The sequence below is a fragment of the Accipiter gentilis genome, chromosome 29, assembly GCF_929443795.1.
Source record: "Accipiter gentilis chromosome 29, bAccGen1.1, whole genome shotgun sequence".
NCBI lineage: Eukaryota > Metazoa > Chordata > Aves > Accipitriformes > Accipitridae > Astur > Astur gentilis.
The window spans coordinates 14376091-14393422 of NC_064908.1; the positions used below are offsets into that span (position 1 = coordinate 14376091).

General features: G+C 58.2%; 2 protein-coding genes and 1 non-coding gene across 3 annotated transcripts; 1 reads left to right on the forward strand and 2 right to left on the reverse strand.

Annotated features, from left to right (window-relative positions):
- On the reverse strand, nucleotides 1-9417 carry SLC27A4 (solute carrier family 27 member 4). The gene is made up of 13 exons (XM_049832941.1): nucleotides 9314-9417; nucleotides 6401-6567; nucleotides 5330-5724; nucleotides 4516-4674; nucleotides 4074-4143; nucleotides 3873-3964; nucleotides 3258-3367; nucleotides 2625-2834; nucleotides 2247-2373; nucleotides 1928-2065; nucleotides 1604-1768; nucleotides 1043-1189; nucleotides 1-791 (listed from the first exon to the last, which is right to left on the reverse strand). Exons 2-13 carry the CDS (start codon nucleotides 6559-6561, stop codon nucleotides 634-636), a joined length of 1932 nt encoding a protein of 643 aa, XP_049688898.1. The 5' UTR covers nucleotides 6562-6567; nucleotides 9314-9417; the 3' UTR covers nucleotides 1-633.
- Nucleotides 9418-9568: 151 nt separating this feature from the next.
- Nucleotides 9569-9658, forward strand: TRNAR-UCU (transfer RNA arginine (anticodon UCU)). Its single transcript is given in 2 exon segments — nucleotides 9569-9605; nucleotides 9623-9658. It is a non-coding gene; the product is annotated as a tRNA-Arg (tRNA).
- Nucleotides 9659-11227: 1569 nt separating this feature from the next.
- Nucleotides 11228-17318, reverse strand: COQ4 (coenzyme Q4). The gene is made up of 7 exons (XM_049832355.1): nucleotides 17214-17318; nucleotides 16863-17035; nucleotides 16273-16369; nucleotides 14484-14586; nucleotides 14007-14136; nucleotides 13044-13137; nucleotides 11228-12429 (listed from the first exon to the last, which is right to left on the reverse strand). Exons 1-7 carry the CDS (start codon nucleotides 17294-17296, stop codon nucleotides 12267-12269), a joined length of 843 nt encoding a protein of 280 aa, XP_049688312.1. The 5' UTR covers nucleotides 17297-17318; the 3' UTR covers nucleotides 11228-12266.
- Nucleotides 17319-17332: the final 14 nt, after the last annotated feature.

Here is a 17332-nt window from a genome sequence, read left to right on the forward strand (position 1 = left end):
ATATATATATATATATATATAATATAATATAATGTGCGTGTGATTGTGAAAAAAGAAATGTCATCCCCAGGAGAGAGCAAGGCAGAAACACATCCCTGTCCCTCTCCCAAGCCTGGCACTACCCTGCTCCCCTGATTCACAGCAGAAACACCAGTGGGGCCACACAGGGGGCAGGGGTTGCGCCTGGCACCCAGCTTCCCTCTGCCACTGGGGCCCCTGTGCCAAGGAGGAGCTGGCTGCTTGAAGGAGTGGGGAAAGAGCCCAGCACTGGTCCCTTCACAGCCTTCACAAGGAAGGGTTGCTGCAGGCAGAAAAAGGGAGGGAAAAACAGGAAAAGCAAAGTGGAATGGCAGGGGCACCCCACCCCTCCTCAACTGGCCAAGGCCCTGCCCCTCCCATGGCACAGGACCACCACCACTGTACCAAGTAGAAAATAAAGCCATAATGAGTCTATGCTTTGGTATGTAACCGTCCCCCTCCCCTCAGTCCCCCCTGTATTCCCCCCAAACCATTATCCGTAAAACTCGTCAAATAAAATCTCTAGTGTGCCTTGAACCTTTTCTTCCCTAGTGCCTGCCTTGCCCCCCTCTCCCCAACAGGATCTGGGGAGATGCCTTGCTTGAGCCCCACTGGTTACAGCTTCTGCTGTCCCGATTGGATCCTGTCAAACACTGCCTGGTCCAGTGGCAGGTAACGGCCTTGCCTGGAGTCCAGGAAGTACAACCTATCCTTCACCAGCGCGGGGTCGAAACCCTGTTTCCGCAGCTCCATCTTCTGGAACTTGTAAGTGCCTAGAGCAGGGAGAGAAGGAGGAATGAGCGGTCACTGACTGCACACACTCCCATCCCCACTGCACCTGTGCTGCCCCAGACCCAGCCTCGCACCCCCACACCTCCAAACCACCAGAGAAACTTGCTAGGGGCTCTATGGGGCAGAGGAGCTCCATCCTGACCCTACCACAGAGTGGTCTCCATAACCACGTTTCCCCCCTCAGGCTCCCCCCAGCTCCAAGTCCAATGTGAGTGTGCATGCCGCAGCTCACTTGTCTTGGAGACTTCGTGCAGGAACCGCAGGAAGACAGGACGTGCGTACAGCGGCAAGGCCTTTTTCAGCTCGCTGGCAAAGCCTTCTAGGTCACAGGAGTTCTCCGGGTCAGCGATGGCTGCCATTCCTGCCTTCCCTTCAATCCCTAAGAGGCAGAGAAGAAGGGAGAGCACTCAGACAAACTGTCCCTGTAGCATCGTCTCCCTCCGCCCCACACCAGCAAGGCCTCTGGCACAGACCCTGCTTTGTACTGAAGTGCTGGCACATCCAGCTGTGTTACTGGCTGTGTCACCACCCTGCGGCTAAGGCTGCCAGCGACACCCTGCGGTCATGGTCACCTCCTCCCAGAGGATGCACTTGCAGCCTGTCCAGAAAGGACACAGGGTCCTTCCAAACCAGCCAGAATCAAACCAAAGCTTGAGAAAGGGAGGGAACCCTCCGTTTCCTGCTAGGCACATCCCCAGCGGCCTCTTCCCAGCTCGCCCATGGGGAGCCTTGGTCCAGCCTCTTCCAAAAAGCCCGCTTGCTTCCCTTGATCGTCCTCTTCCCTCTCAGCTACCTGGGATCTCCACCCCATAAACCACCACGTCCGCCAGGTTGAGGATGCGGCTCAGTGTCCCTTCCACCTCTGTGGTAGAGACGTTCTCCCCCTTCCAGCGGAATGTGTCCCCAGTGCGGTCCCGGAAGTACATGTAGCCATATTTGTCCATCACCAGGACATCCCCTACAGGAAAGGGAGGAATAGGCAAAAAATTAGGTGTCAGAGGGACTAGGAGTTGCCCTAGAACATCTCAGGGCAGTGTCACTAGCCTGGGACAGCCTCCACGCCCACCCAGGTACCCTTCTCTGCTCTCAGTGGATGGAAGGGTCCTGCTTGTCTCACCTGTGAGATAGGCAGTGTCCCCTTTTGTAAACACATCCCTGGCGATTTTCTTGTTGGTGGCTGACTGATTCAGGTAGCCATCAAAGTGCTGCATGGGGTTGCTCTTGACAATGCGGCCCACCAGTTGCCCTGGCTCCCCTGCAGGGAGAAAAGAGGGGATGAAGGGGGGCAGCAACCACCTGCACCCAAGCAAAAAGCCTGTCTAATGGGGTTGGCAGGGTTTAACTGAGCAGAGATTCAAACCTAGGTAAATTATCTTGAGGTATTGGAAAAGACTCAATACAGGGCTAAGGAGACTTATCTCTGTGGTTGCCCTCACCTGGTTTGCAGCAGATACAGACACCATCTGGCCCCCGGATCAGCTCCATGGTGTCTTCATCCACCCTCACCAAGCCAATGGGGTACACACCCGGTAGGATCCTGCTGTTGAAGCCGCATGACCCAACCTAGAACAGGAAGAGCTCAGAGCTGTGGGTAGCAGGGACATCTCTCCTGCCCCGAGCCCACTGCTCACAAGCATTGAGGATACCACAGAGCTGGCACCCCACAACCACAACCAAAACCCCTCCAGGTGGATGGCAACCCACACCAAGCCTCTTCAAGCAAGAAACCATGAGCAAACAGCCCATCTGGGTTTCCAACCCTGCCCAGGCCAGCAGGCACCCTCTGGGACATGGGGAGGATGGTGGGGCCTTACATTGTTATCAAAGTTTCCCAGGCTGCAGTTGCATTCAGTGGCCCCGTAGAACTCAGCCACCTGGGCGATGCCGAAACGGGCCATGAACTCCCGCCAGATGGAGGCACGCAGCCCATTGCCCAGTGCCATGCGCACCCGGTGCTGACGCTCCACCTCCTGGTATGGCTGGTTCAGCAGGTAGCGGCAGATCTCGCCAATGTACTGTACAATCTGGGAGGGATGGAAAGACTCACTAGGACCCCTCTGCCAGGCCCCGTGTTGTTTGGACTTTCTTCAGGAGAGGTAGAAATGGCACAACATGCCCAAAGTCCCCTAAAGAGGCCGCAGTAAAACCCAGGAGTCCTGCTAGCTCACCCAGTGCCTGCCGTTCCCTTGCTAACCCTCCCCTCCAGACTGTGAAACCTATCCACGACCTCCTGGCTAATGCTGGAGCATGGAAAGGGCTTGGACACATGGAATTACCACCCCAGGTGGGAAGGACACAGCCCCACCACCTTGGAAGGTGGTTTGGGATGGACAGGCAGAACCAGTCCAGGCCTCCCCCTCTTTTAGCAGCTGGGCTTTCCCCAGCATGGCACAGATCCCCAGGCTCTGCTCCTCACTCCCAGCTGGCCCCTGGCCTGACAGCCTCACCGTGCAGTTGTATTTCACGCAGTCCTCCCAAAAGTGCGAGGCCGAGAACTTCTTGCGGATGACAACCGTCATGCCCTGCAGCAGGCACTGCCCAACCCCGACGATGTTCCCTGCGGAGAGGAGCCCTCAGTCCCCAGACACCTCCAGCCCAGCCAGCTCAGGGAGAAGCCTGGCAGGGCAAGGTGGACACCGTGCTCTGGCTCACAACAGATGGGTGTTCACCTGGCCAAAGGCCCCAGGATCACAGGCACTAGGGAGGAGACGCATGGCAGCGAGATCTGGGGCAGCACTCTGCACCTAGACATCCCAGCACATCTCAGCCAGTCAGACAGGTATCACTTCCCCTTCCCCCTGACTTTCCATGGGAAGCAGCAATAAGGAGCAGCTATTCCAAAGCCAGGCTAGGAGCTGGGATAACACCCCCACTCCCCGCTCCAAAGGTCAGCCAGATCAATTCTTGGCTCCCAGGGAAAAAGCGGAAAGCCTCGGTCAGACGCTGCCAGCAGCAGTCAGCTCCTCCTCAACATGGAGATCATTGCTACACCAGCCTGAGCCCTGGGCTCAGGAGGGGAAGAGACAGTCCTGGCATGCAGGGCTCCATATGGCACACATTACCTGCAGCGTGATAGAGCGGGAGGCAGTCATACACCACATCGTCAGGTCTCATGCGAAAACCGTAAAAAACTAAGCTGCACATGCGGAAGTACCTGGGGCAGGAGGGTCAAGAGGCATGTCAGCAGCAGAGCCAGAGGCACTGTGGTAGGACAGGGCAGAGCTCAGCCCCATCCTCCCCCAAGCCCCTGCCCATGGCCTTACCGGCAGTTCACCACAATGGCAGCCTTGGGCAGCCCCGTCGTGCCAGAGGTGTAAATGTAGAAGAGTTTATCTGGAGAGCAATGAGGAGACAAGGTCACATACCCAATCTAGGAGCTGGCTGAATCGGGAGAGGGGGGACAATTCAAATTTATACACTCTGCTCATGCCAGCTGAGCCAAAACTTTGTTATGTGACAGCACCAAGAACATGCTGGGTTCACACCAGGCAGATCAGGTCTGTTGGACACGTGGAGGGCATGACAGGATACTGCTCCACACAGGGCTGGCCTTCAGACACCAGAGTCGTACCCATCCCAAACACCCCAGGCCCTGCTGCAGACGTCCGCCATCGGCATCCCGAGCAGATGTTCTTGCTGGTGTTGTAACCAGCTGATCCACGAAAATACCACCATGAGTTTGGCCCCCAAGAGCTCACCACGTACCAAGAAAGCCCTTATCAGGGGGGGGTGGCTGGTGCCGCTGGGCCATCTGCAGGAGGGGTTCCAGATGTTTCACACCAGGAAGCGTGGACTCGGGGCTTCCTTCCCCGGACCAGAAGAGATGGATAGACTTCTGCAGGGAGGGCTGCACTTCCTGAATTGCTGAGAAAGTAAAGAGGGGAGATGGAGAAAGACCGCAGGGTGGATACAGCACAGAGACCCCTTGCCCTCCCAGTCTCAGGGAGGCACTGCCCCAGGTAACAGTACACTCGCTGTGCTCGGCAGAGCCCCCAAAGGGCTGACAACCATCCCATGTGGATGTCACTCCTATGATTAACAGATGCTGGGGCCACAGCCCAGGCCTCTTCAGGGACCAGAAGATCCTGTTCTCCACCTCTCCCCAGCCAAAACCTCGTTGGTGCCAAGAGGTCTGTTGACACCGACAATCTCAGAGGCGTGGGCTGAAACACATGAGGAGCTGGAGCTGAGGTGCTGCAGGGATGTGGCTAACAGCCATGAAGAGCAAGGGGAGGCCTGGTCCAGTCCAGTGCTCCATGCAGGGTATGGACCCAAGAGGCACAAGGACACCCAGGCTGGCCTGCTTGGGAGACAGACAGCACTGAACTCCAGATCCTGTCCACTGCCAGATCCTGCCCAGTGGCCAAAGGGACCAACAAGAAAAAAAACCAGATCCCATTCCAAATGTCCCCTCTTTTCCAAATCCCTGCTCTGTGGTGGGCAGGAAAGTAGCACTAAATCCATTGACATGCCCCTCCCTGAGTTCAGAGCACCCCTGACGCGTCTGCCCGCCCCTCACCTTCCATCATCTCCACACCAAAAACCACAGCCTTGGAGTTGGAGATTGTGATGCAGTGCAGCAAGGCCTCCATGCGCAGGTGGGAATTCACGAGGGCGGTCTCCACCCCAATCTTGGCCAAGCCAAGCCACAGCCCCACGTACTGATTGCGTGACTCCATGAAAAGAGCCACCACATCACCAGAGCGGAAGCCTTGGCCATGGAAAAAATTGGCCACCCGGTTGGAGTACTCATCCAGCTGCCGGAAGGTCCAGCTCTCGCCTGTGCCTTGGAAGATCAGCGCTGTCTTCTCTGGATACTTGTTCACGGTTTTCTGGAAGATCTTGGCAATTGTGTTCTTCTCCCTCACGTGCCTCCATACCTGCCATTTCACCCGCAACAGGACCAGCCCCGTGCTGCCAAAGGAAGGGGAGCAAGAGGGCAGCTACTCAGTGACCCCTGCAAAAGCACTTCCTCCAGCAAAGCCAGCACAGCACAACGACCTTCCTAGGAGCTGCAATAGCCCAGCACTGCTCCAGGCCCTACTCTAGGTCAGCAGCAGCTCTGGGTGCTCCCCTGAGCTGTGTGGACATAGGCAGAGCTCATCTGCAAAGATGCTTATAGTGAGGAACTGATGGAGGCCAGGGAGAGATGTGTTTTGGAATGCTGCAGACAGGAATGTCCCTGATCAAAAGGGGCATCTTTGAGCCTCAGGAGCTCTCCAAGAGGTGCCACCACTCCCTCCCCACAAATCCTTACCAGGAGCTGGCACAGCCTGGTACCAACTCAGAAGTGACCCTGCACAGGCACCTGGTGCCATGCCAGCAGTTTTAGGGACAGTGTGAAGTACAAGGACAGTCACTAGACTTCAGAGCTCAGCTGAAATCTATCTTTCCTGTGAAAACTTTGCCCGAGAGTTTGGAGCCGCCTGGGTGCGGCAGAGGGAGATCTCCTTCCAGCTGGGACAGGTGCCAGCAGAAACCCAGGGCTGTGCAAGGAGCTGGGGGCTGTGCTCGCACATATGCCAGAGCAGAGCAGTGGGACAGGGGGAGGGTGGATGCTTGGTTGGGCCATCCCAGCCAGGACACCTACGTGACATCCCTTCGTATTGTCTTGATGAATATGAGGAAGAAGTCCCATCCACCGGATCCCAGGTAGAAGATGAAGAGAGCAGGGATGGCCTGGATCCAGGACAGTTCCAGACTGACCCTGAAGAACAGCAGCAGTGCTGCAAAAGCAGCCAGACGCAGCATCGTGGCCTGCAGAGAGAGAGAAACCACGGTCATCAACCCATGCACATTGGACTTGGCGATAATGAACCCATGGGCAGGGGTTGCATTAGCAGCCCCCAACTTCCTGGATGAGGTCCCTGAGTCATCACTCCTCCTGGCAGCGAGGCTGTAACCCAGCAGCCCAGAGCTCCCACAGATGTAACTTTACCAGACCTTTGAGATGGCCTCCAATTAAGCCACTAGTATGGCACTGCATAGTGCTAGCTGAGAGCCCAGCTATTCCCACCTGGGGAGCCACATCCTGCACACCAGCCAGGGGCACAGCCGTGCCACAGCAGTGCAAGATGCAGGATTAAGTCACTTCATGGATGTGGGACCAGAGTCATGGCAGGAGACCCTGTACAGATGTTTGGCAGGCACAAGGGTGATGCCAGGCAGGGCTGGCTCAGCCCCTCACTCCCAGCCTGGCAAAGCCCAGCTCCAAATTCTTCCCTACTCCAGGGATCCCTCTGTCCCCATAACTCAGGTTTCCCAGGCCCGCAGCATCAGCTCTCCTGCATGCCTGGCTTCAGGACAGCCAGCACAGCTGATGGAAGAGCACAGCTTCACACACTCCCTGACACAGCTCAGACAGGAACAGGGACAGGAAACCCAGTCCTTTGAGCTCTGCTCCTGTTTGCAAACCCTCATGTCGGTGGACAGTTTCCTGGCCTGGCTCTGCAGGAGACACTGCCGGAGCGGGTCGGGGATGAGGCAGGCACAGGCATGCCTGGCCAGGCTGGAGTGGTCAGAACAAGGGCTGTTGCTGCTGTCAGGGACACCCAGACCCCCCACCCCATGACCTGTGGACAGTGACTCAGTCTCTGGTATCCCCCAAAAAGCACCTCTGTCCCCATCCCAAACACACCCCAGATGTGGCTCTGAGACTCACAGGAGACTGCAATCGAGCACAGGCTCTTTTCAGGTGACAGCACTGGGCAGAGGAAAGTGACAGCAATGTGACCCTCACAGCTCGAGGGCTCCTAGATAAAATTGGTCCTTCGTGGCATGGATGCAGGCCGAACAGGAAGGAAACACTCACATAATTTCCTTTTCCCTCTTGAAGGTGGATTCACTGCTCCAAAGCTGGCAGCCCTGAGCGGGCTCTGCCACAACTGGCGGGGCCAGAAGCCACACTTGTGGCTTTCCCTCTGCTCTGTACAGTTCCCCCAGATCCGGGGAACCTCTGTGGATTTGGCAAGAGATACTGGCAGGGTGGGAGCCAAGGCAGTGCCACGTGGTCACCGTGCCCTGGCATGTCACGCACGCTGTCTCACCTCTGAGCCGTGCTATCAGCAGCAGGCAGGGATGCACCAGAGTGCAAGGTGCCGCTCCTGGGTGGAGGCCTGGAGACATCCTCCAGTTTGCAGTCCCTGCCCAGAGAACCCTCCTCATGCCAGCAGCCTCTGAGCTCTCTCCACCAAACACCTCCCAGGCCTGAGGTCCCACAACACAGTCCACTGGCCTTTTAGCAGGGCAGGATTCACTACATTTTTGCCTAGGAGCCTCTCTCTGCAGCTAAACAGGGAAACTCTTAGATCACCACCAAACTACTATGTCTTGGCCAAGACCTGGGCCCTTCGTTACATGCTCACTTCAAACAGACAGACATTGGAGAGCCAGCGGTGGGGGAGCCACACTCTGTGTGGGCAGCAAGGTGCTTAATCTCCCACTTGAAGGCAAGACGGGCCCAGACAGGCCCTCGTTATCCTCTGCTCGCATCTCTGTCTCACACTGCATCTCTGCCTCTCTGCCTCATACTGGCATGCACAGTGCCTCTGTGCCTCCCGCTGAGAGAGAACCAGTGCATAACTGAGAGATAACCGGTGCATTACTGCCAGAGACCTCCAGCCCTGCCGTTAAGGATTCAGGTCTTGTCTAGCTGCATCAGCACAGAGAAAATTAAGACCTGCCTGTAGCTCCACAGCCAGCGGGCATGAAGGCAAACCGCAGGGATCCATCACCCGGAGGCACAGAGACCCAGGGAGAGCCTGGGGAGCCGGTCACAGCGGGGACAACAGGCAGGCAACGGGGCTCCAAGAAGCCCCAGCACTAACGGTCAAGCTTCAGGGGCTGAGAGATCCCCAAAGGCATCTCTCCAGCATAAGCAGCTGGGGAGGCACCTGTCCCTTCACTTGCCCCAGGGCAGGGTGAAGGGGATGAGCCCACCAGCCCCGGGGAAGGACGGGGAGGATGAAGCAGGGTCCCCCCATTTTACCCTCCCCGTCCTTCCCCGGGGCCGGTGCCCTCACCCCCAGTAGGGAGGGCGAGCAGCTCAGCCCCGGTTCTCTCTGACGGGGTTAGAAGGACCGGGAGGCCCATGAGGGCCTCTCACCGGGGCTGCAGCCGGGACCCTCCTTCCCCAACCCCGGCCAGGCCCCGGAACTGCCCGGGAAGAGCTGGTATCCGCGGGAGGAGCCCCGCAGCCCACTGAGGGGAAGGGCCGCGGCGCCTGATGAGGAGACCGGGCGGCAGCGGGGCCCCGGTACCGCCCGCAGGGCCCCAGCGCCTCATGAAGAGACCGAGCGGCTGAGGGGTGCCGGTACCTCACGAGGAGACCGGGGGGCTGAGGGGTGCCTGTACCGCCCGCAGGGCCGCGGACGACTCATGAGGAGACCGTGGGCCGCGGCGGCCCCGCCCGGCCGGCCGCCCGCGGGGAGGCAGCGTGACCGCCGCGGCGGAGCAGAGCGGCGCCGGGAGGTCACGGAAGAGAAAAACGGTGCCGCGCTCTTACCGGGCTCCGGGGCGTCCGCTGCGGCCCGGCCACCTGCACCGGGAGCAGGACCGGGAGCGGGGCCCGCCCGCCGCTGCGGCACGGGGCGGGGCGGGGCGCGCAGCGCGGCCCGCCGGGAGTTGTAGTCCCGCCCGGCGCCACCGGTCCGGCCCCGCGGCGGCGGGTGCAGTCCCGGGCAACGGCGGGGCGCGGGGCGGGGCGGGGCGCGGGGCGGCGCGGCGGGAAGAGGCGGTGAGGGCGGCGCGGGAGAGCGAGGGCTCTGTGGCGCAATGGATAGCGCATTGGACTTCTAGCGTGGTGACGGGAGTCATTCAAAGGTTGTGGGTTCGAGTCCCACCAGAGTCGCATTTTGCCGCCGGGGCGCGGCGATCGTTCTCGGGGTTCCGCGACCGTCAACGGGCCGGGGAAGCCGCCGCCGCCCCCGGCCGCTGCCGCAGCGCAGGAGCCCGCCTGCCCTTGGTAGTCTGCGGGGAGCCCCGTTTTCGCAGCGGGGCGAGGGGTGGCCCGGGTACCGGGGGTGAGGGGACAGACCCGGGCAGGGAGAGGAGCTCCAGGACACGGCCTTCCCGGAGATTAATAAATGTGCATGGATCCCAGCGGGTCCGCGCACAGTGCTGCAGCAGCATCACCTCCTTTAGTAGTTACTGTTATCGTGTCCCCAAAAGAGCCCCAGCTGCGCAGGCATGGACCGCTGCTGGTGGCGGTGGTGGAGCTGCCACTTGTCCACAGCGAATACATCCCCCCCAGAAAAAAGCATTTTCACATGCCTTGTGTCTGCCAAAATCACCCCAGCTCCCCACCGCTGCCTTCCTCTGCACAGACTTGACAAGTGACAGCTGTGAGGAACAGGAGCCGCGGTGGCCGTTAAGTGATCCAGCTGAGCAGATAGAGTTTAAAGTTACATTATGGGCCATTTCTGTAGCGCTGGCACCAGCCCATCAAGCAACACGAGGCTGCGCGAAGGCGGCACAACAGCCGCCAGCAGCCCGAGCGCTGCTCAGCCCTGCTAAATAACCCAAAGTGCAGCAAAACTCTCTCTCATGACCATCATTTCCCATGTTTCCTTGACTGCTGCTCACAGCTTCTGGAAGCAGCAAATCTTCACTGCCCTTCGGTTTAACCACCCCAAGGCTCCAACATGGTTCCGATGCAGAAAAGCACATTTCCAGGTTGTTTTAGGGCCAAATGCTTCTTTCATCTCAACCACCGCAATAGGACAACCTCCACTCCTTGCGTTTTACCAGCAGCTGAAGGATATATTTATATGATGTTCTTTATGATCTGCTTGAAATAACTCTGGAGGCCAAGGGGAGGCATAAGCCTGGTTTTGGAGAAAAACCCAAAGTCTGGCTGGTGGGAGGCTGTGGAGGGAGAAGTTGAAGATGGGGAGTCGGGGGGGGGAGGGGGGGCCCAGGAAGGAAGCCCGTCCCTCTGTCCTGGTGTCTGCTCTTAAACATAGCCCAAAACCCAGTTTTGCCCCTGCTCAGCCTCCTGGGATGGAGCAACTCTAACCCCTGGTCACACCATCAGCCCCTACTCCTGCCCACCTGCTCCAGCATCCCATGGGAGACTAGGACAGGACTGGTGAAGCTCACAGCAGGGCAATGCCATGTCCCCCGGCTGCCACCAAAGGATCTGTGTCAGAGCACCTCTTCACTCCCTGGGAACCAGGATCACTTTAGGAAGCCCCCAGCCTTGCCCTCCTCCTGTTCTGCACCTCAATCTTCCCCTGTCTGGGCCTTTCTGCAACAACCACCGCAAGGAGCTACTCAACAGCCCAGCATCCCCAAATCCCAGCTGGAAAGATGTGCCTCCGCAGCCCGTTTTGTGCCCCAGTCCCCAGGGTTGTGTGGCCATACATGTGCCCTGCTGTCACCTACCACCACAGACAAAGAACAGCAGACCCCACTGGAGCTGAAAAGGGGTGAGGTTTCACATCAGATCTCCCCCTCAGAAGGGAAAATGGGGTGGAGGGAGAGGGATAACAAACCACAAGCTCCACTGTGGATTTTATTAAGCAAGAAGGGACTTCAACAGCAAACCCATATGTACAAAGAGCCCCTGGCCTCATGGCTCTCTGCCCTTGCATCCGACAGCTCTGCTCTCCAGCTGCTGGCAGTCTGGAGCCCTGTTTAATTAATCCAGACAGCAATCAGCTCCCAGATGTAGCACAAGCGGCCGCTGTTTCTGTGCTGCCAGGATTCAGCCCCTTATTCCTGATTGTGTCATTTTGTTGCCCAAGGAGGGGACAATTCCTGCTGAAAACCCAGCGCAATCACATGGATTTCAGAGAGATATGGCAGCCTGGGATCGGCTCTTGAACAGCCAATCCAGCCGGGATAATATCCAAAGGTATTTCCCTGCCTGTTCCCATAGGCATGCAATCACCCACTGCCTGGTCTCCAAAGCATGAGGTCAGGAGACCAGTTAGGCACCAGTACAAGATGGGATTTCACTGTTGCACACACCAAACCTGCCCCTGGGCTGCTCTGTAAATCACTGGTTTAGCTCCAGTCCAGGGTGGCCCCAAGATTTTAAATCTTGATCTCCCCTGGGAGGGTGGGAGGAGGGATTTACCTATACAGCTCCTAGAGCTGCAGAAGGCCAAGTTTGTTCCAGTGTGTTGTAAAGCAGCTCTGCTCCCTCCCCACCCCAGCATTTCGGAGCACCAGTACTGGAGCCAGCAGCAGCCAGATGCAGCTGGCAAAGGCACGGCAGGACTTGCCATCCCTCCACTGAATCACAAACAGCAAAAAGGGTCAAGTTTTGTCACGGCACAGGAAGGTGTCACTTGGCCTCTAGCAACAGGAGGGTGCCAGCTCTTGGCAGGAGAAAATTCAGCCCTTGGGTCCATGGCAGCCAGTAACAGAGCCATGCTGCGCTCCCGGGCAGATGGGCACGGAGCGTGGCAGGGGCAGCGGGGAACCCCTGTCACCTCCCTGTACTTGAGGTCTCACACTTGAACATCGGGGGGAGGGAAGATGCCAATCTCCTCCCGCAGGGATGCCACTGACTGCTCCCAGCGCTGCTCGTAGTAGACGTTCAGGATACAGCTGGCGTTGCGCCCGCTCCGAATCGCCCAGGGAGCCAGCTCAGTAGCCAGGAGCTGCAGGTTTCTGGAACAAGTGATACAGGAGGTGACAGTTTTGATTTCCATGTTTTGCTTTTGGTTTCCTTCTCTAAGTCCCTCTTGCAGGCACATGCCAAACCCATGTATCCCATGTACCCCTCTACCATTCTAACACCCCTCCTGCTTAACTCACAGGGGAAACTGAGGCACATAGGAGGATGGTGTGCCTGGAATGTTACAGTCAGCAGTAAACCCAAGCCCAGAACTCAGGTTCTGCAATCCCCAAAATGTGTTGGGCCACCAAAACAGATGTGCTGGGGCAGGGAACAGCCACCAGTGTGGTGAGGGTCCTGCTGGCCCTCAACACATGCCCAGCCAAGGGCAATCAGGCCTGGGCATTGCTCCTCCTGCCTGGCACAGGAGATTCAGTGCTGGAAGCAGATGAAGCATCAGGTTCTGCTTCAGTGACCAGGCAAAGTCAGGCCTCCCACTGTTACCACTTCCCTGGGCTGCAAGGAAAAAAGCAGCAGGTTCACACTGACTGACTCCTCCCTCCAAACTAGCAGTGTCCCCTCTTGGTCCCCAGAGGACACTGGAAAGCATCACCCAGGCTGGTGCATCCCCCAGGCAGAGACTCTCTCCTCATCGGCCGGTGCCTACCGTGCGCTGAGATGGATGGGGCCGAATGCTGCTCCCAGGACACACATGGGCAGCCCCGTCTGGACGGCTTCGAACCATTTCACCACGACTTCACCTGGAAGGGAGCAGAGAGACCATGAGCAGGCAGGGTGCCCGGGTTGAGGGCCAGCCAGCGCCGTGCAGTCCCACAACGCAGGCTGCACGATCTGTCCCTTCCCAAGAAAGGCTATGCACCCGTCCCCTCCGCCTCCATGGCAGGACTTGGGAATGCTTCCCAAGTATGGCCACGACCTCATCCTGTGCCAGAATGAGCCTCATTGTGCACCACCCACCCAAGGGGGACAGCCCAGGGCACCCGGGAGAGCAGCACCCTGCATTTGATGATCCACGAGCTTGGGAAACACCTCCCAGGCAGGCCAGCTCCCTGCAGATCTTTAGCAATGCAATTGCCAAAGCTGGATCCCCCACGTGGCTCTCCCAATCTCTCGGCATGGGACAGACCTTTTGCAAATGCTGCCAGGGCTCAGCCAAAGCCTGCGTAGGAGAGCTGACATGCCGGTTCCTGCAGGCTTACCAGCAAGGCTCGACTTGCGAATTGAGTCAGGCTCAAAATGAGGGCAAAGGACACGGAGACACGCAGATAAGGAGCAACCAGGAACCCCCCACTTTGCCTTCACTCAGAGCTTGTGAAACATCCCTCCCTCCATTGCCAGACAGCAAACACCCATCCACCTGCCCAGTGGCTGCCTGCACCCAGGGCTTGGGCAGAGCATCTCCCAGCAGGGGAAAGATGACATCCCGTGGGCTCTCAGCCACCACAAAGCCAGTGATACAGGACAGTGATGACACAAACCTCCCCACACACCAACCTGGCCTGAGGATCGAGGATTCTGACTGGCCCAGCCTGCTGCATTCCTGGTAGAGGCAGGCGAGCACCTCCAGTGGGGTTTGGCAGCATAGCCCTCTGAGCCTGCTGCTGCTCACCTAGTATGGTGGTTGGCATGCCCAGAAGGGTGTGCATCAGATCGTGGACTTCCCGGTACCGCTGGATTACGTACGCCAGCTCTTCATCATCAACAAACTTGGGTGGCATCCGGGTGTCTGGGGAAACCTTCTGCAAACCCAAAGAGGTCCAATTCAGTCCCTTCCAAACCTCAAGTTTCCGGCCTCATTCTTTAATGCACAGAAATACAGGGTTTCCTCCATCAGCACATCTCCCAGCCCCCAATGATGGGGGTCAGTGTCATTTACACAGACAAAAAACAAGGACTAAGCAGCACTGGTGACACATCCAGCATTGTCTAACACCCAGCATCTCATCCCATCTCCCCAACTCCCTCTCGTTCCCGGAGGGTTACCCACAGGTTCCTCCATGGCTCCAATCTCCCTCTAAAGCACATCCGTGCTCCCAGCACAAGGATCAACTACAGCCATTTGCACCCTACAAAACCCTACACTCACGTTGTCCTCCAAGAATCGGATGTACTCTCGGCCCAGCGAGCCATCTGGCAGCCCCCGCAGCTTGGCCATGTCCAGGGTGGAGAGACGGATGCGAGGCCGTTCCCTGAAAGCAAAACACAGGTGAGTCAGTCTCCCATTGAAACCCACAGTGGGGGGTCCTGGAGAAAAGGATCCCCTGGAAACCCCCCATCCCCTGCCTCTGCCCTTCCTGGGCATTTTTCTTGCACGGATCCTGACTGCTCACTGCAGGGATAGCACCATCCTTACAACCGTTGCTGAGGCTGGGACAGAAATTGCATAAAGGATCCACATGAAGCCTTGGCAATAAAAGAGCTCTTATCTTGCACCCCTGTAGCAACTCTGGTTGGAAAAACACCCGCGTCCTCTGCACTGAAATGCTGCTGCCGTGCAGGCTGCCGGCCAGGCACAGCCCCCAGCAACAGCTGGCCCTGGGGGAGCAGAGCTCTTTAGCATCCCTGCAAAGCAGCCAGAGCTTCAAAGGAACAACTCTAAAAAGGGGAGGGAATTTGTTCTAATTTCTTTCCTGCTCAGGCTTGGCTTTCACCACCAGCCACGTGGCAGCCATGCGTGGAAAGGTCTCCTCTCCAGGTTGTTGGCAAATGGGTGCCCCACAGCCCTGGAACTCAACAAAAGCCCTTTTATTTCCATGCACAGGATAAATTCTTCCTATGATAAAAGCCCTGCAGTGGATCCAGGAGCTGCTCTGCTCCTGGAGTAGAGGTGCCAGGCAGATAAACAGGACTAGCAACAGCTTCACCCTGGCCTGCAGACACTTCCTTGTGTATTCAGCAGCAAAGGGACCTCAGCAGCTTGGGGGATTAAAAAAAAAAGACTTGTGTGCACAAATCAGACCACTCCAAATCCCTGCATGGGGAAGGGAGCAGATGGGGACGTCTCTCCCCAGCCCTCGGTGCCTTTGCTGTCCCCTGTCCCTGGGCAGTTCCTCTGGGTCTCAGCCCCTTTCTGGTGCTCTGTGTGCTTTGCTGGGTCAGCATCCAGAGCCAGGATCAGGCTGCTCTGCACAAACATGTGGCAAAAGGCAGCTTTTCCCAGCCCCTACGTGGTACAACCCAAATGATGTACAAGCGGCAGGCATGATACATAACAAGCAGCAGGGAGAAGGCAAGCAAATAAGCAATAAGATCTTTGTTAATAAGAGACTCATGAAGTCCCTCCTGCTCCTCAGCCTTGCTGCACTTGACAAGTCCCTGCAGACACGGAAGCAAAAGTGATCAAGCCTTAACAAGGAAGACAGGAGAAGTGGCCCCATTTCACAGCTTGGGGAGATGCTGCAGGTGCTGGGAAAGAAAATACGGAGGGACCCAAGGAGAAGGCAGACCAGCAGAGATGAAGTCTCCAATGCAAGGAGATGCAGCAGCAGGCGCAGGGGAGAAATCCATGGACATGGTGGGTTTAACCCACTGCTGAGCAGTGGGTTAAACACTGCGCCTGCTGCTGCATCTCCTTGCATTGGCACCTGCCAGTTCCAGCAGCTAAGCAGAACAGACGGACAGCAGCACTTGCAATAGGGCTGGGCCCAGCAGCTGCTGTGCTCTTGCCCTTAGACTTGCCGTGGCTCTTGTCATTGTTAAAAATAAAGTAAAATAAACAACCTGGAGGGTTAGAGCTAACAAAATGCCTGTACCATTTTCAAGCCAGGGAGCACAGGGCCCTCCCTTAATGGGGCCCAAGGAAGGCGCTTGGCCTTTTATCTCCCTCCCCACCACGACCCATGGGGCGAGGGAGGGAGGGATGTGGAGGGACGCACTGGAGGATGCGGTAACCTTCAGGGTGGTGTTTCATCTTGTCTCGCAGGTTGGGTAGGGCCAGGCAGCCTGTGGTCTCCCCGAGGACTGCCACCATGTCTGAAAGAGAGACCAGAGAGTGACCCAAGAGTGGGTTTTGCAACACCCGGCTGTCCTCGACTGGCAGGTGAGGAAATGGGGCAAGCGAACCCCTTGGCCAGGAGCAGGCAGGAAGCCTGTGGCAGAGCGAGGAGCCCCACAAACCACGGGTCTTCAGCCGCGGGGCTGCTCTGCCCTAGTGTCACCCACAGGAAGGGATGTAGGAGGCCCGGGGGGACCAAGGAGGAACGAGATGAGGCAACATGGCATCACAGGGGGTCAGGAGGAGGTCACTGGGGGGGGGGGGGGGGTTGGGGTTCCTCACCCCCTCTCTTCCTCAGCCTCCCACCCTGGGCCAGGTCTCAACCCTGCACTTGCCCCATTACTACGTGGCTCACCCAACGGGGGGGGAGAACTAAAGTCCCCTGAGAAACTCCCAGGAGACACAGAGCTGGATTTTTTTCGGACGTTAATAAGGACCCTGGGTGGAACGGGCCGCCCCGGGTCGGCTTACCGTGTCTGTAGGGGTCATAGAGAGCCATAAACGCCGAGCCGGCAGCCAGCAGCGCTTTCTGCACCGGACTGGTGGGGATATGCCCGGGGTACAGCTGATACCACCCTTCCTCCTCTTCCTCCTCCCCGCCGCGTCCATCCCGGGTCCGCGGCTCGGTGTGGCTCAGACAGGCTCTGCCTGCGGGGAAACAGCGGGTGAGGAACCGGCCCGGCGAGTCCCCAGCGCCCGCGGGCACGGAAACGAGGGCCGGCACCGTCCGGATGCCCTTGGGGCTGCCCGCGGGGAACGGGGACGGCCGGGACAGAGGACGGGGAGGAGCAGGGCGGGGAGGGGGGGGGGGGGGAAAGACACTTGCCTGGGGAACCGGGCCGCCCCCGCAGCAGCGAGCCCCCCACCCGCGCCGCCGTCCGCCGCAGCAGCAGCAGCAGCACCATCCCCACGCCGCCGCCTGCCCCGGAAGAACCCGGCGG

Coding starts and splice junctions, on each gene's coding strand:
- SLC27A4 (XM_049832941.1), bottom strand. CDS start 6,561: ATGCTGCGTCTGGCTGCTTTTGCAGCACTGCTGCTGTTCTTCAGGGTC. Junction 4,144..4,515: donor CCCTGATAAGGGCTTTCTTG/GTACGTGGTGAG, acceptor ATTGCTCTCCAG/ATAAACTCTTCTACATTTAC. Junction 1,190..1,603: donor TTATGGGGTGGAGATCCCAG/GTAGCTGAGAGG, acceptor TCTGCCTCTTAG/GGATTGAAGGGAAGGCAGGA.
- COQ4 (XM_049832355.1), bottom strand. CDS start 17,296: ATGGTGCTGCTGCTGCTGCTGCGGCGGACGGCGGCGCGGGTGGGGGGC. Junction 17,036..17,213: donor CGGCCCGGTTCCCCAGGCAA/GTGTCTTTCCCC, acceptor CCCCGCAGGCAG/AGCCTGTCTGAGCCACACCG. Junction 12,430..13,043: donor CCCATCCATCTCAGCGCACG/GTAGGCACCGGC, acceptor CACTTGTTCCAG/AAACCTGCAGCTCCTGGCTA.